This window comes from Monodelphis domestica, chromosome 4, assembly GCF_027887165.1.
Source record: "Monodelphis domestica isolate mMonDom1 chromosome 4, mMonDom1.pri, whole genome shotgun sequence".
NCBI lineage: Eukaryota > Metazoa > Chordata > Mammalia > Didelphimorphia > Didelphidae > Monodelphis > Monodelphis domestica.
Window position 1 is genome coordinate 378,052,171 of NC_077230.1, and position 27,178 is coordinate 378,079,348.

A 27,178-nucleotide genomic window follows, 5' to 3' on the forward strand; every position below is an offset into this window, starting at 1 on the left:
CAGCTAAGATGCCCAAACCTGAATCAGCTCAAGGGCAAAACTCACCACCAACACTCCAAGATGTCGAAATGCCTAGCATACTCTCAGCCAGAGTCGCCTCTCCAGGGCAAAAAGCAGGAGAGAGGAAGTGACGTGCCTTATATAGACAGTTTTACATCACTTTCCTGTGTTTCATCTGTACCAATGATGACTTAGCTTGACTTAGGACAGCCCAGAGGTCTGTCCTTTTTTCTGCACATGTCTGTTGAAGGCCATTTCCTTAGATAATTAAATCTTGAGTTTGATGCAGACCTTCCAAATCTTGTTAAACTAAGAAGGGAGGAGAAATGTAGAGTTTCCAAGATCTGATTCTGTTATTCCAAGTATCTCCATTGTTACTGGTCAGGAAATAGCTAAATCAGATCTTCTAAAGAATGGTCTGATTAGGGTGGAATAGTTTTAAAATTCACATTCATTACATATTCAGCCAAATTACACTATTTGCTGTCCCCAGAACATGGCATTCTACCCCTGGCTTGGGTCTCCTGCACAAGTTGTCCCCCAGGCTTGGAACACAATCCTTCCTCACCCTCTGCCATTTAGAATCCCAGCTTCAAGGCTCAGCTCCTGTGCCACCTCCTATGGAAAGCCCTTCCTAATTCCCCATATGTGTCCTTTCCCTCCTCCAATGGTCTTATGGTCTGTTAACTTGTCTGTTTACATGGTACACTCCATAGTAGAAAGGAAGCCCCTTCTCATTATTGCCTTTGCATCCAAGCACTGAACACACAACAAGTGTGTCCCCCAAAAGCACATGGTTAACAAATGCTTATGGTAGGGACAGCTAAATAGCTCTGTGGATAGAGTGCCAGGCATAGAGATGGAAGGTCTTGGGTTCAAATTTGGCCTCAGAGACTTCTTGCTTGGGTGATCCCAAGCAAATGACTTAATCCTCATTGCCTAGCCATTACCACCCTCCTGCCTTGGAACTAATACACAGTGTTGATTCTAAGATGGGAGGTAAGGTTAAAAAAAGATGCTTATTGCACTGAATTAAATTAAGTTAGGTGGGGTCATGTTTTTACCTTAAGTTGTAGAGTGGCTCGATCGTACTCCCAGACTCGGATCCCAGGATTATTGGCTCCGTTTTCTACCCCAGGAAGGGTTGTTTTCCAGGGCGTCACTCCAGGAGTCAGAAACATGACACTGACAGGGTTATCTTTATAGAAGAAGCCAGATATGAATGCAATTCAAATTTCTTACACACACTCAAGGCCATCTAAAATCTAGCCCCTCTCTATACACGTTCCTTTTGTGTTTCATTTTTTTCAATTAATCTAAATTGATTTTCTCCGCCATCTTTCTTTGCCAGTTTTGTCATAGTGATAGGCTCAATAGGCTACATGTAGATCATCTATTTCTACATAGATCTGTAGATGTATCTGTATATATATGTCATAGTGTTCATCTCTATAGACTCTAAATTATAGCCAAGATGAACTACTTGCAATCCCCCTTTAGCATATGGTCCCCTACTACAAGATTACCTTCTGCTTATCTCTTCTCATTGAACTGTCTCATCCTTTAAAAACCCTTCTCAAATGCTCATTCTTTTAGGAATACCCCTTGATCTCCCCACACAGTTATGACCTTTCTCCCCCTGGACTCTATTGTGGTTTACCTCACATCTGTCATGTATTTCTGCAGATATATCTTATTCTCCCATCTGACTTCATCCTTCATGAAGGTAGGGCCCAAGTCTTCCCTGATCTGTATACCTTCCCCATCACCTAGCCTAGTGATGGTGAACCTATTGCACGGGTGCCAAAAATGACAGACAGTGTGCTCTCTGTGGTTATTTGGCCATCCTCTTGCCACCCCTCCAGTTCATTACTAGAAAGGCAGAGGGACTTGGGTGGAGCTATTCCTATCCCCATCTCCACTGTGCCTGATGGAAATTTTTTCCCATCCCCTGACCCTCTGCCAAGTAGCCCAATGGGAATGCACAGGGGTAAGGTGGGAGGCTCCTATATGGCAGAGCTGGAGGGGAGCAGAGCGCTCAGGGTCACTCCCCCCCCTCTACATTAGCTGAGGATATTCCTCACTTCACCCACCACTCCGCCCAGCAGCCCAATGGGAGCCCTTTCTCCCTCCTCTGTGTGGAGTAAGGTGGGGAAGGGTGCACCTACCACTTGGTCGGGTAGCTGGCACAGTACTCAGTCTTGGGATTAGGGTAGGGGCAGGGCCTAGCACTCCATCTCTAAAAGGTTCACCATCACCAACCTAGCCTGACTCTCCACAAAGAGAATGTCCTTAATATGTTGGCTTAATTTATGGAACTGAAATATAGGAAAATCCTGGGACCTGAATGGATAGGGTGTCAGGCCTAGAGTCAAGAAGATCCTTCTTCCTAAGTTCAAATCTGGCTTCAGACTCTTAATAATTGGATGACCCAGGGAAAATCACTTCACCTTGTTTGTCTCAGTTTCCTCATCTAGAAAATAGGCTGGAATGAGAAAATAAGAAGAAAATGGCAAACCACTCCAGCATCTTTTCCAGGACAAGCCCAAAGGGGGTCATGAAGAGTTGGACACAACTCAACAACAAGAAACCTGCAAGTGGCAATTCCCTGGCCAAAGACATCCCTGTAGTTTTCAAGGGAAAGTTATTTGAAGAAGAGAGAAGATGTAACTTTAAACCACCCTGATGATGCTTGCCTTTGTCATCATAAAACATCCGGAAGCTGTCGGTGTGGTGATGACCAAAAAACTGCCCTTCAATCACACGATAGTGTTTCTTGATGATTTCCATGTAGCGTTTATTGAAGTTGGGCCTGAACCAGGCTTTATTTCGGGTCTTCTCAAAGAAGCCGGGAGGCATGTGCCCAATGATATACACCTGACAAAGGAAAGGGTTCAGGCTATCCAGGGTGCCAAAGGAGAAGACTCAGAGAGACATCTCTGTCCTCCTCGAATCTCCTTCTCTCTGATTGCTGATATCCTGGGCCTCCTTTAAAGCCATAAAATGGGATGGGCTTCCTCCATCCCTGGAGATCTCCAAGTGGATACTGAGGAACCACTTATTCAGGATGTCATAGACCCTTCAGGTATGGGTTGGACCAGATGTCCCTTCCAACTTTGAGATTCTGGGAGGAATTGCCAGTACGTTGGGACAACGAGGCAGAGCACTGGAGAGAATATTAGAACGGGAATTGGGAAGATGAGTCTGATCTCAGACACTTATTAATTGTGTGACTCTTAACCATTTTGCCTCAGTTTCCTCAGTTGTAAAAAGGGTTATTAGTGTCTGGTACATAGAAGGTGCTTCTTCCTACAGACCTCTCCCTTTTCTGAACTTGCCACTTAGTGGTCAGAGGACCAGCACATATCTGTCTTATTATCCAGGAATGGACAACTGTCCATGTGACCTGAGGATTTAGTGGACTTCAAGATCAGCATGAATCACCATCTCATTTGATCTTCACAACACCTCTTGGGGCATAGATGATAGGTAGTATTATCCCTTTTACAGATGAGAAAACTGAGGCTGAAAGGCCTGCCCAGGGTCACAAAATTTGTATGCTTCTGAGGCAGGATTTGAACTCGGGGCTTCCCAATTCCAGTCTCTGCACTCAGCCTATTGTATCACCTACTTGCCTAGAATGCCACAACACTGTAGCTGAAAAAAGAAAATCAGTGTGGTCTTGGACAGCTTTAAGAAAATGACATGGTCGAGAATGAGGAGGGTGACTGATCCTCTTGCACTCTGTCCCAGTCCAACTACCTCTGGAGCACTGTGTTCAGCTCTAAACACCACATTTTAGGAAAGACATGAAGAAGTTTGAGCTCATCTAGAGGAAGCCAGGATGATGAGGGGACTCGAACCCATGTCGTGCCAAGATCTGCTGAAGAACCATGAACTATTTAGTCTGGAGAAGAAAAAACGTAGGAGTAAAAATTATAATTATATGTGTGTATATGAGTATATGAGAGGCTGTTAGGAAGATTTTGCATGGACCCAGGCAGCAGAATGAGGACCAGTAAGAAGAAGCTGTAGTTAGGTAGGTAGGTAGGTAGATAGATAGACAGACAGAGAGATGCAATGATAAGTAGATGGCTGTATACAGATAAATCTTGATATATATATATATATATATATATATATACATGTGTGTGTACGCATACAAATTCAATTAATCTATCCATGGTTATTTATTAAGTACCTTCTGTATGCCAGGTACTATTGCTAGGCATTGGGGATATAGAAATAAGAACCAGAATTAACATATGGGAAAAGGTTCCTAATAATTTGAGTTCCCTATAAGTGGAGTGAACCACCTCCAATGAAAGTCTTTAAGTAGAAACTTGATGACCTTATGTTGGGAATGATAAAGATTCCTATTAAAGCATAGGTTGGTCCATTCCCTTACAACTGAGATTCTAATAGCTAATAATAATATACAGCACTTTAAGTTTACAAAGTGTTTTATATATGTTCTCTTATCTAAGCTTAACAAATCTGGGAGGTAAATTCTATTATCTCCATTTTACAGATGAAAAAATTGAGGCTGAAAAAAGTTAAGTGATTTGCCCAGGGTCAAACAACTTAAGTGTCCAAGGCAGAACATGAATTTGTCTTCTCAACTCCAAGTCTAGCCCACTGTCTACTGTTATAAGTTTTTGTTAATTAAGCAATAAAAGATTATTGATAGGTTATGGCTAGGTGTATGGAGAGCTGAGTTTGAGTGAGCTGGATTTCTTTAAGGCAGAGTGGAATCCTAAAAGATGATGGGAAGGGAATCTTTTATTGCTTACTTAATTAACAAATACTTATAACACTACTGCACCTCCTAAGCTGCCTCTGAGGAATGATGCCTTCCCTACCTCCACATCTTTCCCAGGAGCATAGAGCCTTGCAAAGAGTAGGTACTCCATAAATGTTTGTTGAATGAATGAGAATTCACAAGGATGAGAAGAAGCCAGGGCTGTAGGCTGCCACTCTCAGAAGAAGGAGAAGAAAAATCATTTTCTATTTACCTTTTTTCCATCTTGGAATGCTTTGCTCAGCACAGTATCCAGCCACTGAAACTGTTTCCCCGGATCTCCCACGCTGCCTGCAACTGCATTGTTTTCATAGTATAGATTAGTGTTGAGCACCACAATTTGCCCAGTTGAGTTTGGACCAGGCAAGCTCTCAGCATAGAAGGCACCTTGGGTGAGAAATCCAGAGAGAAGGCTGAAACAAAGGTGTATTTATGCTCCCAATGACACACATCATCAGGACTACACTCACCCCTCTTTCCCTTCAGCTCTAAGTGGAACCAGGGAAGAATGTCTGGGAGTCAGAAGCCCTGAGACTCAGAAGAGCTGGGTTTGAGGCCAAGCCCCATCATTAACTTTCTGTGTGATTTGGGGCCAGGCTCTTCCCCTATTCTGGCTGCTTCTTCCTCTGAAGGATGGCTGCTTGGACTAAAGTGATCTCTTAGGGCCTTTCCAGTGCTAATATTCTGACTCCCTAAAGAACATGTGGACTTTGTCAGGCTGGTTCCTCTGCTCCATCTTCCTTTGCCTTATCACTTCCCAGAGACCACAGGACTTCTGTCTTTCCCCCTTCCATATTCATATGAGGTTTCTCCTGCTGCTTAGGCATGCTGAGTCTTCTGAGTAGATGACCTTCCATTAGACTCCCCGGACACCTCCCCAATCCAACGTGTCACTGCTTCTGGTGGAGTCCAAGTTCTGCTAGTGGAAGACACTGCAACCCTTTTTTTTGTTTTGTTTTGTTTTTGCCAGGGAATTGATGGAGGCAGGCAGTGGGCAGTGAGGGGCAGAACAGAAACAGGACCCTCAAACTCTGAAATCTTGTATTTCTCACCAGTAGGCACTAGTTAAACATGAACTGTAAAACCTGTAGTTTCAGCAATGGTCAAGCATAAATGGCAGAAACTATTATTTAGCAGGTACCCATTCTGTATCATCCATCACCTGTACTGGATCTGTAATATTCTATACTGGGCATCAGCTTTGCCATGTTTGGTATTATTGATTACTCACGTTGTTCTATATTTACCTTAGTTCTGAACTGTTAGGCATTACTAATTACTAATTACTACAGGGGTCATGTAATGTGCTGTGCCTCCTCCCCCACCATGTTCCCATTCCAGAAGAGTAGCCAGACATCTTCCACATTGACAAATGAGGCCAAGTGGGACTATGGGACATGCGCACCAAAGGCTCTGGCATTCCAGAAAAATCCCCTGCACATGCTCCTAATTCCCTTTCTGGGGCAACTAAATTCACTTATGACATCAAACCCCAAAACCCACCTCCATCAATGAACTTTATTATCACTGACTTACAAAAGAGTCTCAAATAATCCTCTAGCAAGATTCAAGGAATATATTTGACCTGGGTACTTCCTAAACAATATATAGGACAAGTAAAGGCTCTGATAATCAGGAAGTACCCTTCCCTTCCCTAGCCTGGCTAGCCCTCTCTTCTCTTTCCCTTCTCTATCCTTGCCTTTTAGGGGCAGAACCCAAAACCAGGTTGGAGGAGGTGGATGGCTGGGTGGCCACTGTCTACATTGCTTCCCACTTACAACTTCTATCTAGTCTTATTTTCTAGGTTTTGGATTTGTTGTTGTTTTTAACTTAATTTCAAGTTATTGTAATAGTAAAGTGTATAAGTACATGAAGAAGAAAACACTGTCCTGAAATTTGGAGTATTTTGGACTATGCCCCAAAATCCATGGCTTGGTGATGAATGGTCCTGGTGCCCTGGCATCCTGGCACCTGGGATCTGTTCATCCCTGTTCTATAAGGGCCCACATTTTCAGTACTATATCTTCAGTCTCACTTTTTCTGGTATTTTGTCTGTGGCTCTTGAGCTCTGAAGTTAAGAGTTCAGTGCTAAGTGAGGCCAGCATTATTGGTGCAATCCCCACCTGGGCTAGGAGACTGAAAAAAGTGAGCTTTTTTCCTGTTCCTGGGCCCCAGACTGCATCGCTGGCCCTACTCTGCCTTTTCTAGAGTTCAGAAGGAAGATGGGTCAGGATATGGGAAAACAACCCAAGATATACATGGGTCTCATTGAAATTAATTCTAGTGTACCATTTTTATATATAAGGTTGGTTGCCCAAACAGTATTTTTCTTTACCATTCAGTACCTTCTTTGAACTGAGAGATTGATGTGTTATAGAGCCATGGCCTCCACAAATCTGCTATGTGATTATAAATATTGTTGCTTTCTGCTGGAAGTTGGTTTTTGGGGTAGAAATCATGATTCCCCAAAGTAGCGTAGACTTTAGTTTCTAGGGAGAAAATACAAATTGAAAATTCAGAATATTCTTATAATTATCTTCACTAAACAGGAAAAGAGATAATATGAATGCCTGAACCATAGATGTAATAAAAAAAAAAACTCATTTTATCAATCTGTTTCAGTTCTCCCCCACTCCCACCCTAACTGAACCACTGCAAGATGAACAAGTTAAGAATGGCTGGTTTGTGGTTTATTGGAATTACTTTCTCTTCCTTTGGTTGTGCACTCTAGTCAAATAATAATAGTAATAATAAAAATATTGTTGTAATTCAATTATATCCAATTCTTCATGACTTCATTTGGAGTTTTCTTGGCAAAGATCCTGGAGTGGTTTGCCATTTCCTTCTCTAGTTTATTTTTCAGATGAAGAAACTGAGGCTAACAGAGTTAAGTGATTTTTCTCAGTCACATAGCTAATAAGTGTTTGAAGCCAGATTTGAACTCAGGAAGATTCATCTTCCAGACTTCAGGTCTGGTATTCCATCCACTGTGCCACCTAACTTCTCAGTAACAGAAATAATTAGTATTAGTATAGAAAATTTTATGTTTGAAAAAATTCACATATAATATTCTACCATTATCATTTCTTCTTTGTTTTTGTTAGTACACTATAGAAATAGTGATTTTTGTGTGTGTGTGTGGATTTATTTTGCATCCAGCTAACTTACTAAAGCTGTTAATTGTTAGGGTCTGGGTCAGTTTGACCGACTGGGAAAGGAGTCATAAGGAAATTCTCTGATAAGAAGCTTCTGTAGATCCTTAAGTCAGAGGCACTTGTCTAAGATGAACTTCTGGGAAATGTTTTGAGACTTCTGGAGGTGCCAAAGATCTTAAGTTGATGACTCCCATAAACAAAAGATATCTCATAGAATGACATTTCCCTGGATTATGTATACCATTAGGGCATGACGTTTCCCTTAATTGTGTATACTATGATGTATGGACATGATAATTGCTCAGCAGAATTTTCCTATATATAGAGGTAACCCTTGTGTGCCTTAATAAAACCAGAGCTGTGTGAAGCTGTCCAGTCTGGCTCTGATTCCTTCACTTTAGTGTTCAGACCCTAACAAGCTCAGAGCTTGCGTCTATTGCGGGAATAGGGACTCCCCCTCACCCCCCAAAAAAGCACATACACGCAGTCCCATCCAAGGCTCTGGAGCAGTAAGTAAACACAATTTTGAGAGGATGGGAGGATTATTTTTTACCTTGCTTACACCGGGGTTTTATAATTTATAGAAACCTATACATTTCAGTTCTAAAAAAGATTGCAAGAGAACCGGGAACAGGATTAGTTGAGCACTGAACCCAGGACATAGAATTTGAAAAGTTAAATAGGAAAAAAAAAAGGAGAGCCCAGCCAACTTCTTGAACTGAGAGATATAGTAAAGAGACATCTTTGACTGGATCTGAATGAGCCCACGAGGAAGGAAGTTTTAAAGATCCATTTTGTGAACAAGTCATGGCCAGATGTCAGCAGTAAAATCCAAAGGATAGATGGAGGGGCCATAAAAACCCTAGAAAAGTTCCTCCAGAAAGCAGAAATTAAATATATGGAGAGAGAAGATAATAACAATAAAGAATTGATCAGAGTTGTAATCCAAATCTTGAGAAAGCCTCAGAAAGAGCAGAAGAGGTTAAAGCAAAATGAATATGCCAGACTGAGTCAGACAGTGAAAGAAGAAATAAGAAGGGAAATGTAGAAGAAGAGAGAGAAATCACAGAAGAGAGGAGAGTCTCAAAGAGAAAAGTCACCTTCTTTATGCTCCTTGGAACCAATCCAGTCACTTAAAGGGCCAGAGCCCTGAAAAAATCAAATAGACAGTATGCCAGAGCAGCTGACAAAGGGATCAGTGAAGTTTTATGCTGAGACACAGTAAGAGAATTTTTGAACATTCCATGCCAAAGTGTGAAGAACAAGTAAGCACAGTAGATAAGTAGATAATCCCAGGAGAACACTGATTTTGAAGCATGCTTTCGGTATATGTTAGTTATCTGTGTGTCTGTATAACTGTCTGTTTCCAGTGCTGTTTGTGTTTAACCCTGTGTTTAGCCTTTGTGACTCACATGTGCATACCAAAGGGAGAGATTGGATATAAAAGAAATCTGTTTCTCTCTGTCACCCATCTTTCCGGAATATAGAACAGACAGATCAAACTGTATTTGAGAGATTCAAAAAGAAATGTGAATTTTTGAACTCTTAAACTTTAAGACCAACTACTAAGTAAGGGTGAAGGCAAAAAGATCTGTTCATTATTTTCCTTTTCCCTTTTTTGGCTGGCCACTAAGGTAGGGAAAGAGATCAGAACAAGAAAAGGGAGATTTTTTTAATCCCACAATTTGATTGGATTTCTAATTAGGACTCATTTTAAAGGCTGATGTATATGATTTTGAAAAATCACTAATGATTCTAGAATATGTCTGTGGAATTGTATGAAATAATTGTAAAGTAATTCAGTGTTGAAAATTGTTTTTTAGTCACATAAGATTCCAGATAAGTTTGATTCTGTACTTAATAACAGGAGAACTGTTAGTTCTCACTGAGACTTAAGAGGAAAAAATGGTTATATATTTAAATGATTAGACATACCTAAAATGTTTGTTAAACTCAATTTGAGAACTGACTGAATGTAATTAATAGCTAGCTTAATTGGTAGCTGTGCTGGCTGCTTAATGAATATAGGGTTTAATAAAAGGAATATAAAGTATGTAAGAATTTAGGAAGAAGTTGTAATATAGAGAAAACTGTATGATTTAAATTTTGGGTTTTCAAATGAGAATGTGAAAATGTTATTTTAATGTATGTGCTGCTGAATTAAGTAACATGGAAATATAATGACTATTGGGAAAACAGAAGTTTTAAATTTGTTCATCTATAAATGTGGAATGGAACAGGTACTAAGAGATTGGAATGTTGAAAAAAGGAATTTCTAAACAGCTGTAATTGATTGGGATATATGTATGTACTCTAGACAAGAATGATTTCATGGTTTAGGGGTGAGCATGTACTTAGATGTAACTTGTTAGAATGTAATTTGGGGTAAACACAAATGGTTTATGAATTTGTACTGTGAATAAAATTGACATTGAGTTGAATTAGATAAAACTATATAAACACATGATCTGTAAATGATGATGCATTTGATAAAGGGACTGATAATAGCAGGTGACAATACCTGGTGGAAGTTAAGTTTACTGATGGCAGAAGTAAATTGTAGAATGTGAAAGAGGTGTAGCATAAACAAATGAAAGACATAAAGTATAGGAGATTTTAATGAAAATATGGGGGCTCTATAGGAGAGCCAGAAGACAGACATATTGTAAGAAAAATATAAGTAGGTAAGCCATAATAAATCAGAAGCAAGACAGCTTTGAGATAATGCAACTGAGGAGTTAAAAAACTTCCAGGAAGCTTATTAACCCTTTCCTGGCACAGGAAAGAGAGAAAGTGTCTGTAATTACTTTTCATTGGAATTTAAGGACTAAATAGCAAGAGAGAGAATAAAGGAAAAATTATAAAATTGGTATTTAATGCATAGGAAAATTTAAAAGAGAAAAAACATTTTAACTATAAACCTGTAAAACTTTAAGGAATCATTTAAATGGGAACAGTGATTGGCCCTACAAAACAAAAGCCTGTCTTAAGTTATGGGATTTTTAAATGAGCATTCCATGTCCCAAATGATCAAATGAGTTGATTGTTGATATATGATTAATAAGTTACTGATATGATTAATAAATTACTGATAAGTTGTCTCACATAAACTTTAGGGAAGTAACTTAAGAGCCCTTGAGATGCTAACTTGATTAAATCGTGATCTGATATAAAGATAACCAAAGCAACCAGAGACAGAAGTGAAGTAGGAACTTATAGATGGAATATATGTGAAGGAGGAAATTTCTTAGATGGGCTAAAGGCAATAGAAGGGATGGAAATAAATCCTATAAAAATTCAAGGTCCTGGGGCAGCTGGGTGACTCAGTGGATTGAGAGCCAGATCTAGAGACAAGAGGTCCTCGGTTCAAATCAGACCTCAGACACTTTCTAGCTGTGTGACCCTGGGCAAGTCACTTAACCCCCATTGCCAAACCCTTACCACTCTTCTGCCTTAGAACCAATAAATAGTAATGATTCTAAAACAGAAAGTAAGGGTTTAAAAAAAAATTCAAGTTCCCTTTCAAAATGTAAAATTTTTTCTATAGGTATTTTGGTTACTGGAAGTTCAAATACTGCAACCCTTATATAAAGTGATTAAGGAAAAATATGAGTTTTCATGGGGATCTGATGAAAACAAATACTTTGAAGAAACTAAAAGCTGCAATAAAAACTGCTTAAGATTTGTGGCCCATGCAAGGTGGGTCAGTGGAAATACAAGTATTAACTCAGGATAATTATGCCAACTAGAGTTTATGGCAATGACACAAGAACAGGAATATTAAAACTTTTAGATCCCAAACAAATAAATCCATATATAGCAAATTCTTGTGTGCCATGGAATAAGGGATATGTTAGCCTTATAGCTTATGATAAAGAACATGCTTGGTTTATGGATGGAACAGCTAAATATGTTGGACAAGTTTGACACTGAAAGGCCATGTCATATAATCCTCACATAAAATCACCTTAGAAAATACTTAGATTGGGACAAGTAGTCAGTTAGCTAAATTAATACTTATACATCAAGCTATTCAACAAAAACAAGAAAAATAATGCCAATCGTTTCACTGATTTATGGACAAGTGGCAAATGGATTAACTACTTGAATGTCGATATGGAAAAGTCAGAAATGGGAGATTCATTGTTGAAAATTTGGGGTAAACCTTTGTGGGAAAAAATCTGGGATATGTCTTTAAATACTAACAGATCAGTTTTTCATGTAGATGCTCATGTGCAGAATGTAATACCCTTATGTTACAATTGATGACTAGAATGTGATGAGCTAATGGGACTAACCCTGTGAGAATTGAGGAAGTAGAGTGAAAAAAGAAAAGGAAAACTTTTTGGAATATCTTGAAAGGAGTTGAGAATACATAATGCATATCAGGTATTTACATTCCAAATCATAACTGTAGCAAAAGTATAGTTTTAAAGTAGCCACCAAAATAATTTTTTGGTTTGGGGTCACTGCAACATGAGGAACTGTATTGCGGGGTCATGGCATTAGAAAGGTTGAGAACCACTGAGATAGATGAATTATAGAATATCTCCTAAGATAATTGTTAACTGCATTGCTAAAGGCAGGAATCGACAAAAATGAGATTGATAGATTGCCCACTAATGAATTGTTTGAAATGTATAAAGAATAGGATTTGAAAGGAAGCCAAAACCTGGCTCTCCACCTTTTTTACCCCACCCCCTCCCTTTTTATAGCTCTACTAGCAAAGAAGATAATGTTGGCAGAGGTTTATGAAGTGAACAAAAAGGAATTTATTGACCACAAATCAATCTAATTATTTATTGGAAAAAGAATTCCACTATTGACCTTTATGTATGGGAATCCCTATAAATTTAAAAATGGTATCCCAATGATTTTAAACAAATGAGTTTAAGCTATTAATTTTTTTTGAGAAAGTAAAACTGTTTAATCACTCACCCTCTTATGTAAGGAAGGGTGCAAGTGGGAGAGATAGAATTTTGCATGAGGGGCTTAAGTGACACCAGCATCAGTTGGAGAGCAAAGCATCATGGGAGAAGAGAAGAGATCTAGGAAAGATCCAAATGGAATTCTTGGATTTTGAGCTGGGTCCTCAACCTAGCAGGACATAAGTTCCTTGGCTGAGGACCTTTCCAAGAGTCATAAGGAGGCCTATCGGTTCAGCATTCAAAGCTTCTTCTAACAATACCATCAGTCTGATACCTCAAGGAATATCACAAAAGAAGATCAGGCCCCTGAAAACAAGGGAGTCCTGGACTCACGGTCAAGGAGAGCCTAGCTCCCCTCTTCAGCCCTCTTGCACCTGTTTTGCCATTGCCTACGTTAAATATATATTAGATAGTTTGGGAAACTTTAGTTTGGGTTTGGAATGGTGAAACCCAGGCCTGCTATACAGCGACCTGGGCCAAAAGACCATGGTTAGGAAATAATTAAGGACACCTATCTCCCCTATCTGCCCTTTATCTAGTCATAAACCTTTAACTTGTAGTCAGATTCTTCTATTAAGTGATTTGACTTGAGAGCCTAGAGGAGGTATCTGAAACCAGGTTTAACTGGGAGCCATCACAACCCTCCCCCACTGGGGCAAAGTCACCAGGGAAGTTTGTCTCCAGATTCTCTCTGTGCCAGGTCTATCTGTTAGGAGAGAGATCCCTTCAACTTCCCATTGCCTTTTCACACCAGGGAGTCCCTTTAATACCTGTGCAACACCTTATAGCAGCTTCACTCAAGAGAGGTAAAAGGAGAGTAGGAACCAACTCACCTAGGGTCCTATCTCTTCCACCCCCTGCTACCTTCCTCAACAAGCTCCCTTATTGATTCCACTAAACTATCATCAAGTTAGTGAGAAAGTACCTTTATTATAGTACTTCAAAAGTACCATTATTACACTTGCCAAGGAGGGGCAAAATACAAAGTCCTAAGTATTCTCAGGGAGAAGTGAATGCATCGTAATAGGTAGGGATAAGTTAGTTTTAATTAGAATTTAAGACAGGAAAAGAAACTTTTTTTGACAAGCGGGGCAAAAGGTAAATAAATAAATAAGATATAAAAAGAATATACGGAATTGGCATTTACTGTATAGGAAATTTTAAAGAGAAGAATATTCATTTTTAGATAAACTTGAAGTGAGATTTTTAAAAGCCATTAATATAAGTAAATAAACAAGCAGCTTGTTTAAAATTATGGAAAATGAATGAAATTGGGACACTCTTCAACTTCAACTTCAATAATGTGTAGGATTTTTTTGTTTTGTCATTTAAGACAAATGTTTATGGGAACCACATCTGAAAAGCTTGGATTTCATTGATATTATTATGACCCTAGCAGGAGTGAAAGTTTGAAAAAAGCAATTTGGGCCTCAGCCCAGATGGGACCTTTTCCAAACTGGAATTCTGATGGTCCCTGAGTAAAATAGCTATGAAGGTAGACAGTGTTGACCCACAATCTATGTCATTTAAAGAACTCTGAAGACAGTTAAAGATCTTCCCTGTGTGAAGATTAAATTTAACTCTCCCCTGATTGTGAAAATGAAAGTAATTAACTCTCCCTTGATTTGGAAAATTAAATTAACTCCCCTGTCCATTTTTAGATCTAATCGCCAAAAGTGTAAACCTCCCACTTAATCATTTAATGGGAAGGTCTGTGACCCACATGTGCAATAGTGGGTGATGAATCAGAATTAAACTGACTGCCCCTGGGCAGTCCTAAAGCAAAGCTTCAACTGTGATTGGTAGATGTAAAATTAGGGGAAAGCACAGGAAATGATGCAAAAGAAAGTGTCTTTAAAAGGGAGTTAGAACTTCCAGTGGAGATTCTGAGATTCAAGGGAGAATTATCTGAGATCTTCTGACTTCAACTTGAACTTTGACTTCTTCTGGAGATCTGAGTTCGAGTTGGGGACTGAAGAAGAATCTGCTGACTGGACCTGAGACCCTGTTCCTGATGAGACTGTTCTTAAATCTCTTCCTAAAGGGACTAGCCTCAGGAGAGGTCTACCTCTTGAGAGAGACATCCCCAGGTCCTCAGCTTTGCCAAGGCCTCTCCGGCAAAGGACTAACTCTCCCTGCCTGGGTTGAGCCAGGGGTCAGGAGTAAATTACTTAGTGCTTAGGCTAGATATCTTACCCTATCCACTCTCTGATTTTCTTACTTCACTCTTTCTATATTTTGTAAATAAATTGTAAATAAATCTCTTTGGAATAAATTAAATGCCTGTCAACCTTATTTTAAATATAATCCAGTCCAATTTTTTTTAATATAATTAAACCCTTTTATCCCCTTACACCTATCTTCTGTGACAAAATCACAATTAGCAAAGAATGCAAATTATGAAGAATTTCCCTTTTTTCAAAGAAGCAAAGCTGACTAGTAGAGGAATATCAGAACTACTTAAGTGATGACTCCATACAGGTGAGACTTTGATAATATGCAATTGAGACTCCACAAGAATAGGTAAAATTAGTTTTAAATAAAAGTGCACTCTGAATTTTGAAGTTTTTAGGATAAACAAAATAAATAAAAAGGGGGAATTATGAAGAAATTCAGTTCCTCTCCTAGATACATTATCATGTTAAACCAGGAAAAACAAGAAATGTTATGTAACCAATCCTCAGGTCCCAATGTGGGACTGAGTCTAGATAAAAGATTGGAATAAGAAACTTTATAATCCATTCAAACAGTACTCCATACTATCCACTCCTAATTTGCTTAAACTTATAGGTCCACAACCCCAGAGTAAAGAAAAGTCCAGGCAACAGATGAGTGGACCCTGGAGAATGGACTTGGCTCCAAATTACTAGGCATTGAACCACCCATCGGATGGGCTAAAGCAGACAAGAGCCAAAGTGGACAGCTGCCCCCCAAAACCCAGGAACTTAAGAGAGCTGTTGCTTTGATTTCTCATTTTTTTTTAACTGTGCAGGGAATTGTAGGGATCCCTTCTGATTTATTGTACATCAGAACCTCTTGATTTTATGTACATTTGATTTGTTTCATACTCATGAGATTCAGCTGGAAATATAAAATAAAAGAGGGAGATGTTAGGGTTTGGGTCAGTTTGACTCACTGGGAAAAGAGTCATAAGGAAATTTTCAGAGGAAAAGCTTCTGCAGATCCTGTTTATATAAGCCAGAGGCACTTCTCTGAGAGGAAATTCTGGTCCTGGGGAAATGTTTTTAGAATTCTGGAGGTGCCAAAGATCTTTAACTAACTGACTCCCCATGAACAAAAGATATCTCAAAGCATGGCACTTCCTGAATCATGTATATGGCATGATGTTTCCCTTAATTGTGTATGCCATGATGTATGGACATGATAACTCAGCAAAATCTTCCTATACATAGGTAACCCTGTGCCTTAATAAAAATGACGCTGTGGGAACCTGTCCAGCCTGGCTCTGTCTTACTGATTCATTCACTTCAGCATTTGGATCCTAAAAAGCTTAGAGCTAGCAATTATCTCAATTTTGTTGCTTATTCTCTGGAGTTTTGTAAATATCTTATTATGTTTATCTGCAAATAGAGCTCATTTTCTACATGATAATTTAAGGAGGAAGGGATTCTAAGGACACTAAAATAAATAACTAAAGGCTTCCCATAGAAGATTGTATATGAGCTCAGTCTTCAAAGAAGGGGCATAAAGGATTCTAAAAGGTAGCAATCAGGAGGGAGCAAGTTCTAGGTGTGGAAGCTGAAGGGCCTGTGAAAAGGCACTGAGTTGGAGGTTGGAATGCCATGTATGAGGAACAGAAAACAGTCCAACTTGGTTGAAACAAAGAGTGCAAGTAGGATGGAGAAGGAAAATCAAGCAATTAAGTCTGCTTGTAACATCAAAGTTATTATCCTGTAATAGATTTTCATTGACCCCTAGGAGTGAATAACAGAAATGACAGGAAAAGACACATCAGAAGATCTGAGTTCTGGTCATAGTTTCAACATTCTCACTGCCTGGAAAAAAAAAACACAAAAATTGATCCCTTTGTCTCCCTATTTCAAGAATGATTATAATAATTGCTGAAAAATAGAAATGTTCTGAATTCCTCAAAAGCAAGATGGTAGAGGTAGGGTTCTAATCAGAGGCAGAGGCTCTACAGCTGCCAAACATTCTTTGCCAAGTTTCTTACCTCAAACTTCAATAAAAGAAAGATCATTGGAAAACTCCCTCTTCTCCCATCCCCTCATTTCCCATCCTAACATCGTCTCACACAGTTGCCCTCTCCAGATCCTTCTCTGATGGAAAGGCAATCCTTCTGCTGTCAAGTGTAAACCTTGGAATCTCTATTCCCTTCTGTCTTCTCCAGCTTATTATCATCATCATCATCCTCACAGTCTTTCTAAGATCTTCAATCTCTCCCTAACTACCAGCCCCTTCTCTGCTGCCTACTGTAAACCTCAAATTTCCTTAGACTTATAAATGTTGGAAATTTCACCATTGGGATATTTCATACTTGGAAAATTTCTTACTGATAGTCTATTGGAATGGGAACCCCATTGGCATGGGAGGTTCCTCCTCTTCCCTTCTTAAGATTACTTTAGGACAGAAACCCTTTGCTGAACAATGGAAAGGACTTTGACCTATGCTTAAGCATAGAACAGGAATTTCTTTGAGTCTTGATTGATTTTAGAATTGATACAATGGAGATACTTGGAATAAATCTCCACCCTATTCAGTCCTAATAGGATTGAGTAAGGGCTGCAGCCTAGATCAAAATTTAATTATTCCAATCTCTACCCTACTCAAGTTAACAGGATTTAGAAAGGGCTGTAGCAAAGGGGTAAAGATTTAATCATTTGAAAATATGACCTTCAACAGACATGTGCAAAAGCCAGAAACCTCTGGGCGGTCCTGGGTTAAGCTAGAGCCTCCATTGGCACAGGGAAATTGATGAACAGTGATTGGTAGATGGGAGAACTGAGGGGAGGAACTTGGATGGTTTCCTTAAAGATAGGGGGTCTGGAGACTCTAGGGGAGGTGGAGAGTTGGTCGGTGTGGTTCCTGTGGGCTCTGAGAAGGCTGGCTCTGAAGGAAGCTGAAGGTGGGGGCCTCTGAGACTGTTTCTCCATTTTGGACACGTGAGTAATAGGGACTGATCTCTTTTCTTTGCCCCAGCTATCTAAGAGCTTGGGCCTTTTGGCCCAGCCTAAACAGAAGGGGTATTTAAGCCCTATTCCCTTCTCTCCCTTTTTCTCTCTCTCTATCTCTAATTCCTTTCTTACTCCTATTGTAATTAAACTCCAAAAAAGGCTGACGGCTGACTTGAGTTTTTCATTTAGGAATTACATAGCTGATTCCTTGGCGACCTTAAATTAATATATATCAGTCTTTTAAAGTGATTCCCTTGTAACACTACAAAACATCCAAGTGTTCCCTGTTCTTAAAAACAAAGCAAAAACAAACCTTGTTTTCTCAACTAAGCTCCTTGACACTTCCATCTATACCAAGGGATAGAACACTAGGCCTGGAATCAAGAGTTCAAATCCAAGTTCAAACTCTTATTGGCTGTATAAACCTGGGCAAGTCACTTAACCCCCCCCCCAACAAAACCCCCTGTTTGCCTCAGTTTCTTTAACTGTAAAATGGGTATAATATTAACACTTGCCTCACAGATTTACTATGAAATTCAAAAGAAGTAACATTTGTAAAGCATCTGGAAAATAGCAGTCTCTATACAAATGCTTATTCCTTTCTCTTTCATTCCCCAACTCTCTCAAACTGTCACTTTCTGCAGTCTGAGCTCTTAGTACCATCCCATTTTTTTAAACCTTTACTTTCTGTCTTAGAATGGATCCTAAATATTACTTCCAAAGTAGAAGAGCAGTAAGGGCTGGACAGTTGGGGTTAAGTAACTTGCTCAGGGTCACCTAGCTAGGAAGTGTCTGAGGCCAAATTTGAACCCAGGACTTCCCATCTCCAGGTCTGGCTTTCTATCTACTGAGCCACCTAGCTGCCCCTAGTGCCATCCCTTCTAAGATTACTTTCCCTCTAGTCTGCATGGATTTTTTGTGTTATCTTATATACGGCAGCTTGTCTCTTCCATAAGCTCCTTGAAGATTGGGGATGTTTTACTTTTATCTTGATATTTCTAACACTTAGCACAGGCATCATCTTGCGGATTGATTGATTGATTGATTGATTGATTGTGGGAAAGAATATTTCATCCAATTCTTCTATAAACCACAGGGGCTTCTTCCCATGCCTCAACATGGCACAAGGAGATGCCAGGCTCTTCAAGGCTATTCCAATAATGTAGAAGCCTTAGAAATTCCTCACATTTTAAGGTAGCCCCAGGGACACGCTGGAGAAGAAGTGGGTACCTGAGATCTTATAGGTCAGCCTAGCAACTGACTGGCCACCTTTCTTTTTGGTCACAGGATGCCATAAAAATGTCCTCCTGAGGCACGGAGAGGGTGCATGGGCACAGGTGGAAGAGGTGCCCTCTTTAATGAAACCACACATCTGTGAAACATACAGCATAAACCCCTTCTTCAATAAGAAGTCCTTCATTAATTGGTTGAATCATACCTGGGAAAACTAATAGAAGTAGATCCGTCAAGCGTTTCACTAAGTCCAACACGGCTTCTTCTGTCCCGCCCTCTTTAAGGACATGAGGTGTGTAGTCACTGCAAAGTCATCAATGAAGAATGTAAGACCAGGGAGAGACAGACATTTCCATGAAAAGGATGGAAGGCCTGAGATAACAAATTGGGTGGACCAATATGGTGGAAATACTATATTTTGGACAAAGTCAATGAAAACCCAACTAGGGTCCATTGATCCAGAGGGGAAGACTTCTGAGGCATACCATCCTTATCCCGTAGAATCCTAGGATTTGGGAGTAGGTAGATGAAAATCATACTGGACAGGAGGGAATTTTTACTCTATACCCTAAAACTAACCTAGTTTCTCTGGTCCACCTCAGGGAGCTGTCCTATCAATCTGAACACACACCTCCAAGTTTGTATTGGCATCAGACAATAGGAGGAAGTCTCCTGCCTAGACATCTAATAAGACAAGATCAAAGGACAACATTTGATGACTAGGATACTTTTGTTATCCCTTAGAGGACCCCAAATTCCAAATGCATATGTGAAATGAGATCTCTACTTCCTAGAATCTGATTCTATTGTCAAAAAAGATTCCCCAGGTCCAGTGGGGGGCCAGAGAGGTAGCATGGGTCAGGAGAGCTGGGTTCCAGTCCTGACTCTGAGGTTCATCGTATAAGTTTGAGCCAAATTGCATCTTGGTACCTCTGCATCATCTTCTATAAAATATTTTAAGATAGATTATCTCTAAGGGTCCCCTCTGGCTTCAGAACTATAACATCTCCCATAGAGTCATGGAGCAGCAATGACAGGGAGTGAGACTTCTTAAACTTTTTAGTGTGCCAGACCCTCTGGCCACAATCTGGTGAGGCCCATGGACATCTTTTCAGAACAAGGATTTTAAATGCATAAAATTGAAATAAGAGTTTTAAAATTCTGTTTCTATTTGGCTCCAGTACAACCATTTTATTTGTGAGAAAAATCATATAGCCCACTGAGACTTCCTTTACCTGAAACTTCCAATAATTAACACAACTCTATGGCATTTAGGTGGCATAGTGAATAGAGTCCCAGGCTAGGAGTCAGGAGAGATTTACTAACTGTGTGACCCTGGGCAAGTCATTTCACCATATTTGCCTTAATTTCCTCATCTGGAAAATGAGCTGGAAAAGGAAATGGCAAACCTCTCTAGTATCTGCCAAAAAAACCCAAATGGGGTAATGAAGAGTTGGACATGACTGAAATGATTAATCAACAACAGCAAAAAGAACTCATTCTCTATTTAAAAATAAACATTTGCTAGATGAATTCCTGTACCAATCTATTGATATAATTTTTCCCCTTCTGCTGTCTTTGATGTGTAAACTGCCCCTATCTGAAGTAACTAGAAACTACAAAAGTCTTAGGAAAACTTTGTGTATTGCCAGAGGGACTTTAGAAACTCTGAGCCTATGCTGAGCATATTTAAAAAAAAAAAAAAAATATATATATATATAAAATCTAAGGGCTAACCCTAATCTTTGCCATAAGCATAAATGCTGTTAAAATGTGCAGTTAATTCAATCCTCCTATTAGACTATAAGCTCTTTGGCTGGGCCTGGACTCGGGAAGACCTGATTTCAAATCCAACCACAGATACTCAATGGCTGTGTGATCCAGGAAAGTCTCTCTCTTTCTTCATCGATAAAATAGGGATAATAATAGCTCCTACCTCCTAAGGTTATCGTGAGGACCAAATGAGATAATATTTATAAAGGACTTAGCACAATGCCTAGCATAGAGTATGCTTAATACCTAGTCCCTTCTCTTCTATTCCCTTCCCTTCCCTACCTCACCCCCTCCTCCTCCCTTCCAATCTTCTTATCCTCACTCCCCAGCCCATACTCTTTGATCCAGTGACACTTGGCTGTTCCATAATCAAAACCCTCCATTTCTGGACTGGTTCTGGGACTTTTCTCTGGCTGTCTCTCATGTTTGGAATGCCTTCCTTCCTCTACTCTGACTACTGTAGTAAGGGATTTCTAGCAGGGCATAACAAGGTAGGCTGACAGCATGGGCTACTGCAAACCAAAATTCCACAGAGCAAGGACTGGGTCAACATTCTAAAGCACTGAGAAGCTGAGAGGCAGTCAATGAACTCTGGAAGACAGAAGTTGCTTTCCTCTAGCAGACAAGAGAATCCAGGGGTGCTATCTGGTTATTGAAGGACTCGGGTGTGAGATTTCTTTGAGCCCCTGTTGTTTTTGCCCCTACAAATCCCTCGCTCACTAACTTTAACTACTCCTTTAATTAGTTAGGTTAAGATAATTTTAGAAAGTTTAGGGTTTTAATATCTGTGGTGGGGTTAGAAGTAAGGTATTCCCTAATTCCCTTCCAATTTCCCCTTTTAGTTAAATAAACTTTTGATTTCTTTATATAGTTAGTGTGATCCCTTCTTTTAACCCTCCCCATAACACTACTGACCCCTCTGGCTTCCTTGAATTCCCAACTAAAATCCCACCTCTGACAGGAAGTCTTCTCCAACCCCTCTTATTTTCAGTTCCTTCTCTCTTCTCTTCTAATTATTTCCTGTTTATCCTGTATATAGACTGCTTTGCCCATAAGCTTTCATGTTGTCTCCCCCATTAGATTATAAGCTCCATGAGAACAAGGATTGCCTTTTGTCTCTTTTGTGTCCCCAGGGCTTAGTACAGTGCCTGGCCCAGAGTAGATGCTGATAAATATTGATTGATAAATACTGATTGGAAGGTACTGAGTAAATGCTTCATTGAATTGAAGCTGGGATATCCATACCAGACAAGCACAAAAGATCCAACTCTAACATGCTTCGACTTTGTTGCCAAAACTTCAAACTAAGATGATGAGTTCAGTGTTTCTGTTGAGGAAAAGGTTCTCACCCAGTCAAGAGAATGAAGTCCGGCTTAGGCAAGATGGCCTTCATGGCATAAATAGAAGAGTTGATGAGCATCCATGGAGCATCACAAAGGTAATCTCCCCACACACCTGCATTGGTCACTGATTGGGAACCTGCTGACGGACACACTTGCAATGGATCCTTAGAGACATGATTATACTCAAGTTCAAGGTGCAGGTCTGAGATGTGCCAGAATTGACCTGTTAGAGATAAAAACAGTCTTACTGCCAGTCCTCCCTCACTCTTCCACGAATGAATGAATGCCTGTGTATGAATGGTTGTTGTCTGTGTACATATGCATGCTGATATAGCACTAATATATTAGATAGTTTTTGCTTAATGTAAATTTGCATTACCCAAATTTGAATTTGTGTAAAGAGTTCTGAATGAAATCAGCATTTCCCAAAAACACTTATGTTAACTTGACTATCTAATACTGACTATATAGTATTGGTTTCTGTCCCTTAGGCTTGGCCCTTGGGGGTTCCTATCCCCAGAACAGACTCCTGGAGAGACTGCCACATGCTACCAGTGCCACATGCACCACTACTAGGCTTGGCTTAGACCTCCAGCCAGAAAGGAAACCTTTGCCTGGCTCTTCCCATCCACCTTCTTGACTCAGCCTTACCTTGTCTGTTACTCACTCTGCATATTCCTCCTTTTCTTCTAGCTTCTCTGTCCCTATCCTCACCATAGGCTTCCTTCCTTCCTGGCAAGGATTATGTATTATTCATCTCTGTATCTTCTACAGGAAGAATGCATGTAGGATCTATAGCTCATGTGCTGCAACTGCCATGGAGGTAGGATTGGTGCCCATCTAACCTTTGTTTCCTCCAAAGCGCGATGCAGAATTGTAAACACAGTAAGTGTATTTTAAAATAGCTTGTTGAACTCGGGCATTAAATGGTAACATTGAAAGCTATGCACTTGTCCCCACCCTCCACAGACACTGGACCCTTTCTTCCCTTCTCAACTCCTTCCCTTCCCCACAGCGGGGCAAATCCAATTAGAGCTCCCCTTTTATGTAGACATCTACACAAAATGTTCACTTTCACAAAGTGAGAGCTGTCTGTATTGTTGAATAGCTATGAAAGGGTACACTTGATGAAAGCTAGTTGTTCCCTTTTCAGTGTGCACAGTAACACTTTAGAAATCAGCAAACATAAAAATCAGGCATTGACTTTTTTTTTGATTGGTTGACTAAATTTAAGAAAATATGATGGGTAAAAATGCTAGCAATGACATTTAAGCCTAAAAGTCTTTCATGTGTACTTTTTTTGGAGAGCTCATTGTTAAACCCTGTAAAAAATAGACTCGAATACAGGACTACCATCCCTACAAGCCTTTGCTCCACTTCCCCAGAATGCCTTGTAATCTCACCTGGGCCGAGATCGAGAAGGTATTTAAGCTGATTCAAAGGCTTTTGAGGCTCTCTTGGCTCTTTTTGGACTTCCGTTTTGGAGCAGGCGGTCTCTTGCGTGATGTGAGGTTATTTTGTCTAGGCCTCTGGCCTAGGCACATGTTTCTTACTTGTATATTTTTTAATCTTTAACCTTTAATAAACCTCTAAAAAATATAATACTCCTTGCATAGAGAAACTAATTTCTACCTGCCTCAGTCTCCTTATATTCCTAAATTTTAGTCTTTACAACCCTTACTAGCACTTTACAAATATCATTGAATCCTCAACTACAATCTTATGAGGTAGGTGTTATCATTATCCTCATTTTACACACAGGGAAACTGAGGCAGATAGAGGTTAAATTACTTGCTCAGGGCCATATAACTCATAAGTCTCTGAGGGTGAATTTGAACTCAGGCCTTCTAATCTCCAGAGCACTTTATCTATTGTGTCACCTAGCTTCCTCTAAAAAGTAAACACATGGCTAGGGACATGAGCTATGATTATTGAGTGAATAGGAACCCACAGAATACTTTGAACTTAGTATATCTATTTTGTGGATTCACATATGTGGATATGAAAGATATACTTTACATACTACCTAAACACTTTATTTTTACCTGTTTTATATAATTCATATGATGCTTGAAAAATATTTATTTTGCTAACTTTATGTCAAGTACTATGCTAAGTGTTGAGGATACAAATACAAAAGAGATATCCCTTGTCCTTTAGGAGCTTACATTCTAACAGCAATATAATTACATATATTATAATATTAATTAAAATTGATAATACGATTATACTCTGATAGGAGACAATACAATAGGTGGCCAGAGAGGGGTATTGTGGTCTGAGAAGTCACATGGTCAATGGAATAGAGCAAGTTGATTGTAATGCGCCCAGCATGGAGAAAATAAGATAAAGGGAAACACATTTAATAATAATAACTGTGAATGTGAATGGGTTGAATTCACCTATAAGATAGAAAAGGATAGCAAAGTAGATTAAAAACACAAATCCCAAAATATTCTGTTCACAAGAAACATATTTAAAGCACAGAGACATACACACAGTAGAAATAAGGAACTGGAGCAGAATCTATTATGCTTCAGCAAAAGTAAAAAAAAAAAGCAGTGGTAGCAATCAGGATCTTAGGCAAAGTAAAAGTAAAAATTAATCTAGTCAAAAGAGATAAAGATAGACTTTAAATCTTGATAAAAAGTCACCATAGACAATAAAACAATATCATACTAACCATATATGCACCAAATATTAGTGAAGGGACCTCAACCTTCCCTTCTCAGAAGTAGATAAATCCAACCAAAAAAATAAATAATAAAGAAGTTAAGGAGATCCATAAATCTTTAGAAAATTAGGTATGATAAACCTCTAGAGAAACAGAAAGGGAATAAAAAGGAATATAACTTTTTCTTAGCAGTACATGGAACCTTCAAAAAATTGACCATATAATAGGCATAAAAAGCTCACAACCAAATACAGAAAAGCAGAAATAGTAAATGAATTATTTTCAGATTGTAGTACTTTTTCCCAGAAGCAACAGAAATGATGATTTGCTCACTATATTCAAAGCAAGTGGTGGCAAGTGGGGAGGATGTATATACCTGCCATAGGGCAGGTGGTTTAGCCAGAGTTAGGCATATTTGGTGATCTGGAACAGATATATTGGGACTTGTGATTTTGTGCTCTTAAATCCTCTAATCAAGATTGCACAGCCCCAGAACAAAACTGGGTGGCTTAGGTGATTTGGACCCTGGAGGAACTGGCTGGAAGAGGAGGGTACATATGGGATAGTTTATGCAAGTGCATGGAATCTAAATATAGAATATTATGAATGGGGGAAAGCAAGTTATTAAATTTAGGTAGAATGTAAAGCAGGTGAGGAAGAATATTGTGAAATCAATCAATCCACCATCATTTACTAAGCCCTGAATTTGTGCCAGTTAATGTTCAAAACAAAGAACATATAAAGGAAAAGCAAATAAAATCCTTGCCCCAAGGTGGCTAAATTTGTACATATAAGATAAAAACAGAGTAGATGGAAGTTAGTCATAAAAGTGGGTGTTATATACTAGTTGGTCCATAAGATTCCTTCTAAGTTTATGTCTTATGGCATTATGGCAAGAGAACTACATTTTGAATCAGAGGGCATTTCTTTGAATCTCAGATCTAGTTTTTAACAATTTTTGACCTTGGGCAAATCAATAAACCTCTCTGGGACTCTTTCACCTTATCGCCAACATGAAGGTGGGAGAAAGGGCTTAATTTAATATTCTATAAACGAGAAGTCTTCAAAGGTCCCTTACAGCTCTAAATTCCATGATTTTACATCCTTGGTATGAGTAACTAGGTGGCACCATCGTGCATAGAGTGTTAGACTAGAAATCAGGAAGACATATCTTCCTGAATTTAAATCTAATCTTGGATACTTACTAGCTGTATCACCCTGGGCAAATCCCTTAACTCTATTTGCCTCAGTTTCCTCATTTGTAAAATGAATTGGAGAAGAAAATGGCAAACTGCCCCAGTATCTTTGCCAAGAAAAACCCAAAAGGAGTCATGAAGAGCTGGACACATGAATAATAAAAATGAGCTTTAGTATTACAGATGGATGAAGTGAGGGTTTTCGGAGGTGGAAATGGGAAGAGACATGGGCATGTTTGTAGGCAATAGAGATCTAGCTAATAGTCAGAGAAAGATGAAAATAAATGAGAGATGATGATGATGACAACAAGGAAGGTGATGATGATAGCTAGCCTACTATGTGCTAGGCAGTGTAATAAACACTTTACAAATGTTATCTCATTTTATCCTCACAACAACCCTAAACAATATGAAAGTGGGAATGATTGGGGGGGGGGGCGGGGCGGAGCTGCCACTCTCTCTATGAATCACAGTGGACTGCTCCCACTGATACCTAAGCTAGAAGTTCTCCCCCTTCTGTCCTTTCAGGAAATCTCTCAGAATCAGAAACAGCCCAGGGAAATTTGTCAAGGGAAATTTGTCAAACTCACTTCACTTATGGTGCTCTAAACTAGATCAGCAGTTCTCTTTTATCTTTATCAATATTTTCCATATTAGAAATTAAAACATAAAATTTACAAATATTTATTTAATTGATCAAAATAGAAATATGGAAAAAAGGAATTATAGATCTTTTGAACTAATGAGTAAGAAGCATTATTTATTAAATACTTGAGGTTGGTGTCAGGCACTGTCCTAAGCACTCAGGATTCAAAGAAAGGCAAAAAATGGTTTCCTGCCTTCCAGAAGCTCACATTCTAATGGGGGAAGGCAACATGCCAAAAAAAAATACATATAACACATATACAGTGTAAACAGAAGG

At 39.3% G+C, this 27,178-nt stretch overlaps 1 protein-coding gene across 1 annotated transcript in view; it reads right to left on the reverse strand.

The window, feature by feature from the left end:
• The window catches only part of LOC100019992 (acid sphingomyelinase-like phosphodiesterase 3b), a 57,288-nt gene that overhangs the window by 4,776 nt on the left and 25,334 nt on the right, over positions 1–27,178 (reverse strand). Inside the window, exons 5-10 of the mRNA XM_016422125.2 lie at positions 22,393–22,609; positions 19,476–19,573; positions 7,147–7,290; positions 5,016–5,188; positions 2,697–2,877; positions 1,065–1,198 (exon numbers count right to left, since the gene is read on the reverse strand). Of these exons, the coding sequence (XP_016277611.2) occupies positions 1,065–1,198; positions 2,697–2,877; positions 5,016–5,188; positions 7,147–7,290; positions 19,476–19,573; positions 22,393–22,609 (947 nt within the window). The remainder of the gene's footprint in view (positions 1–1,064; positions 1,199–2,696; positions 2,878–5,015; positions 5,189–7,146; positions 7,291–19,475; positions 19,574–22,392; positions 22,610–27,178) is intronic.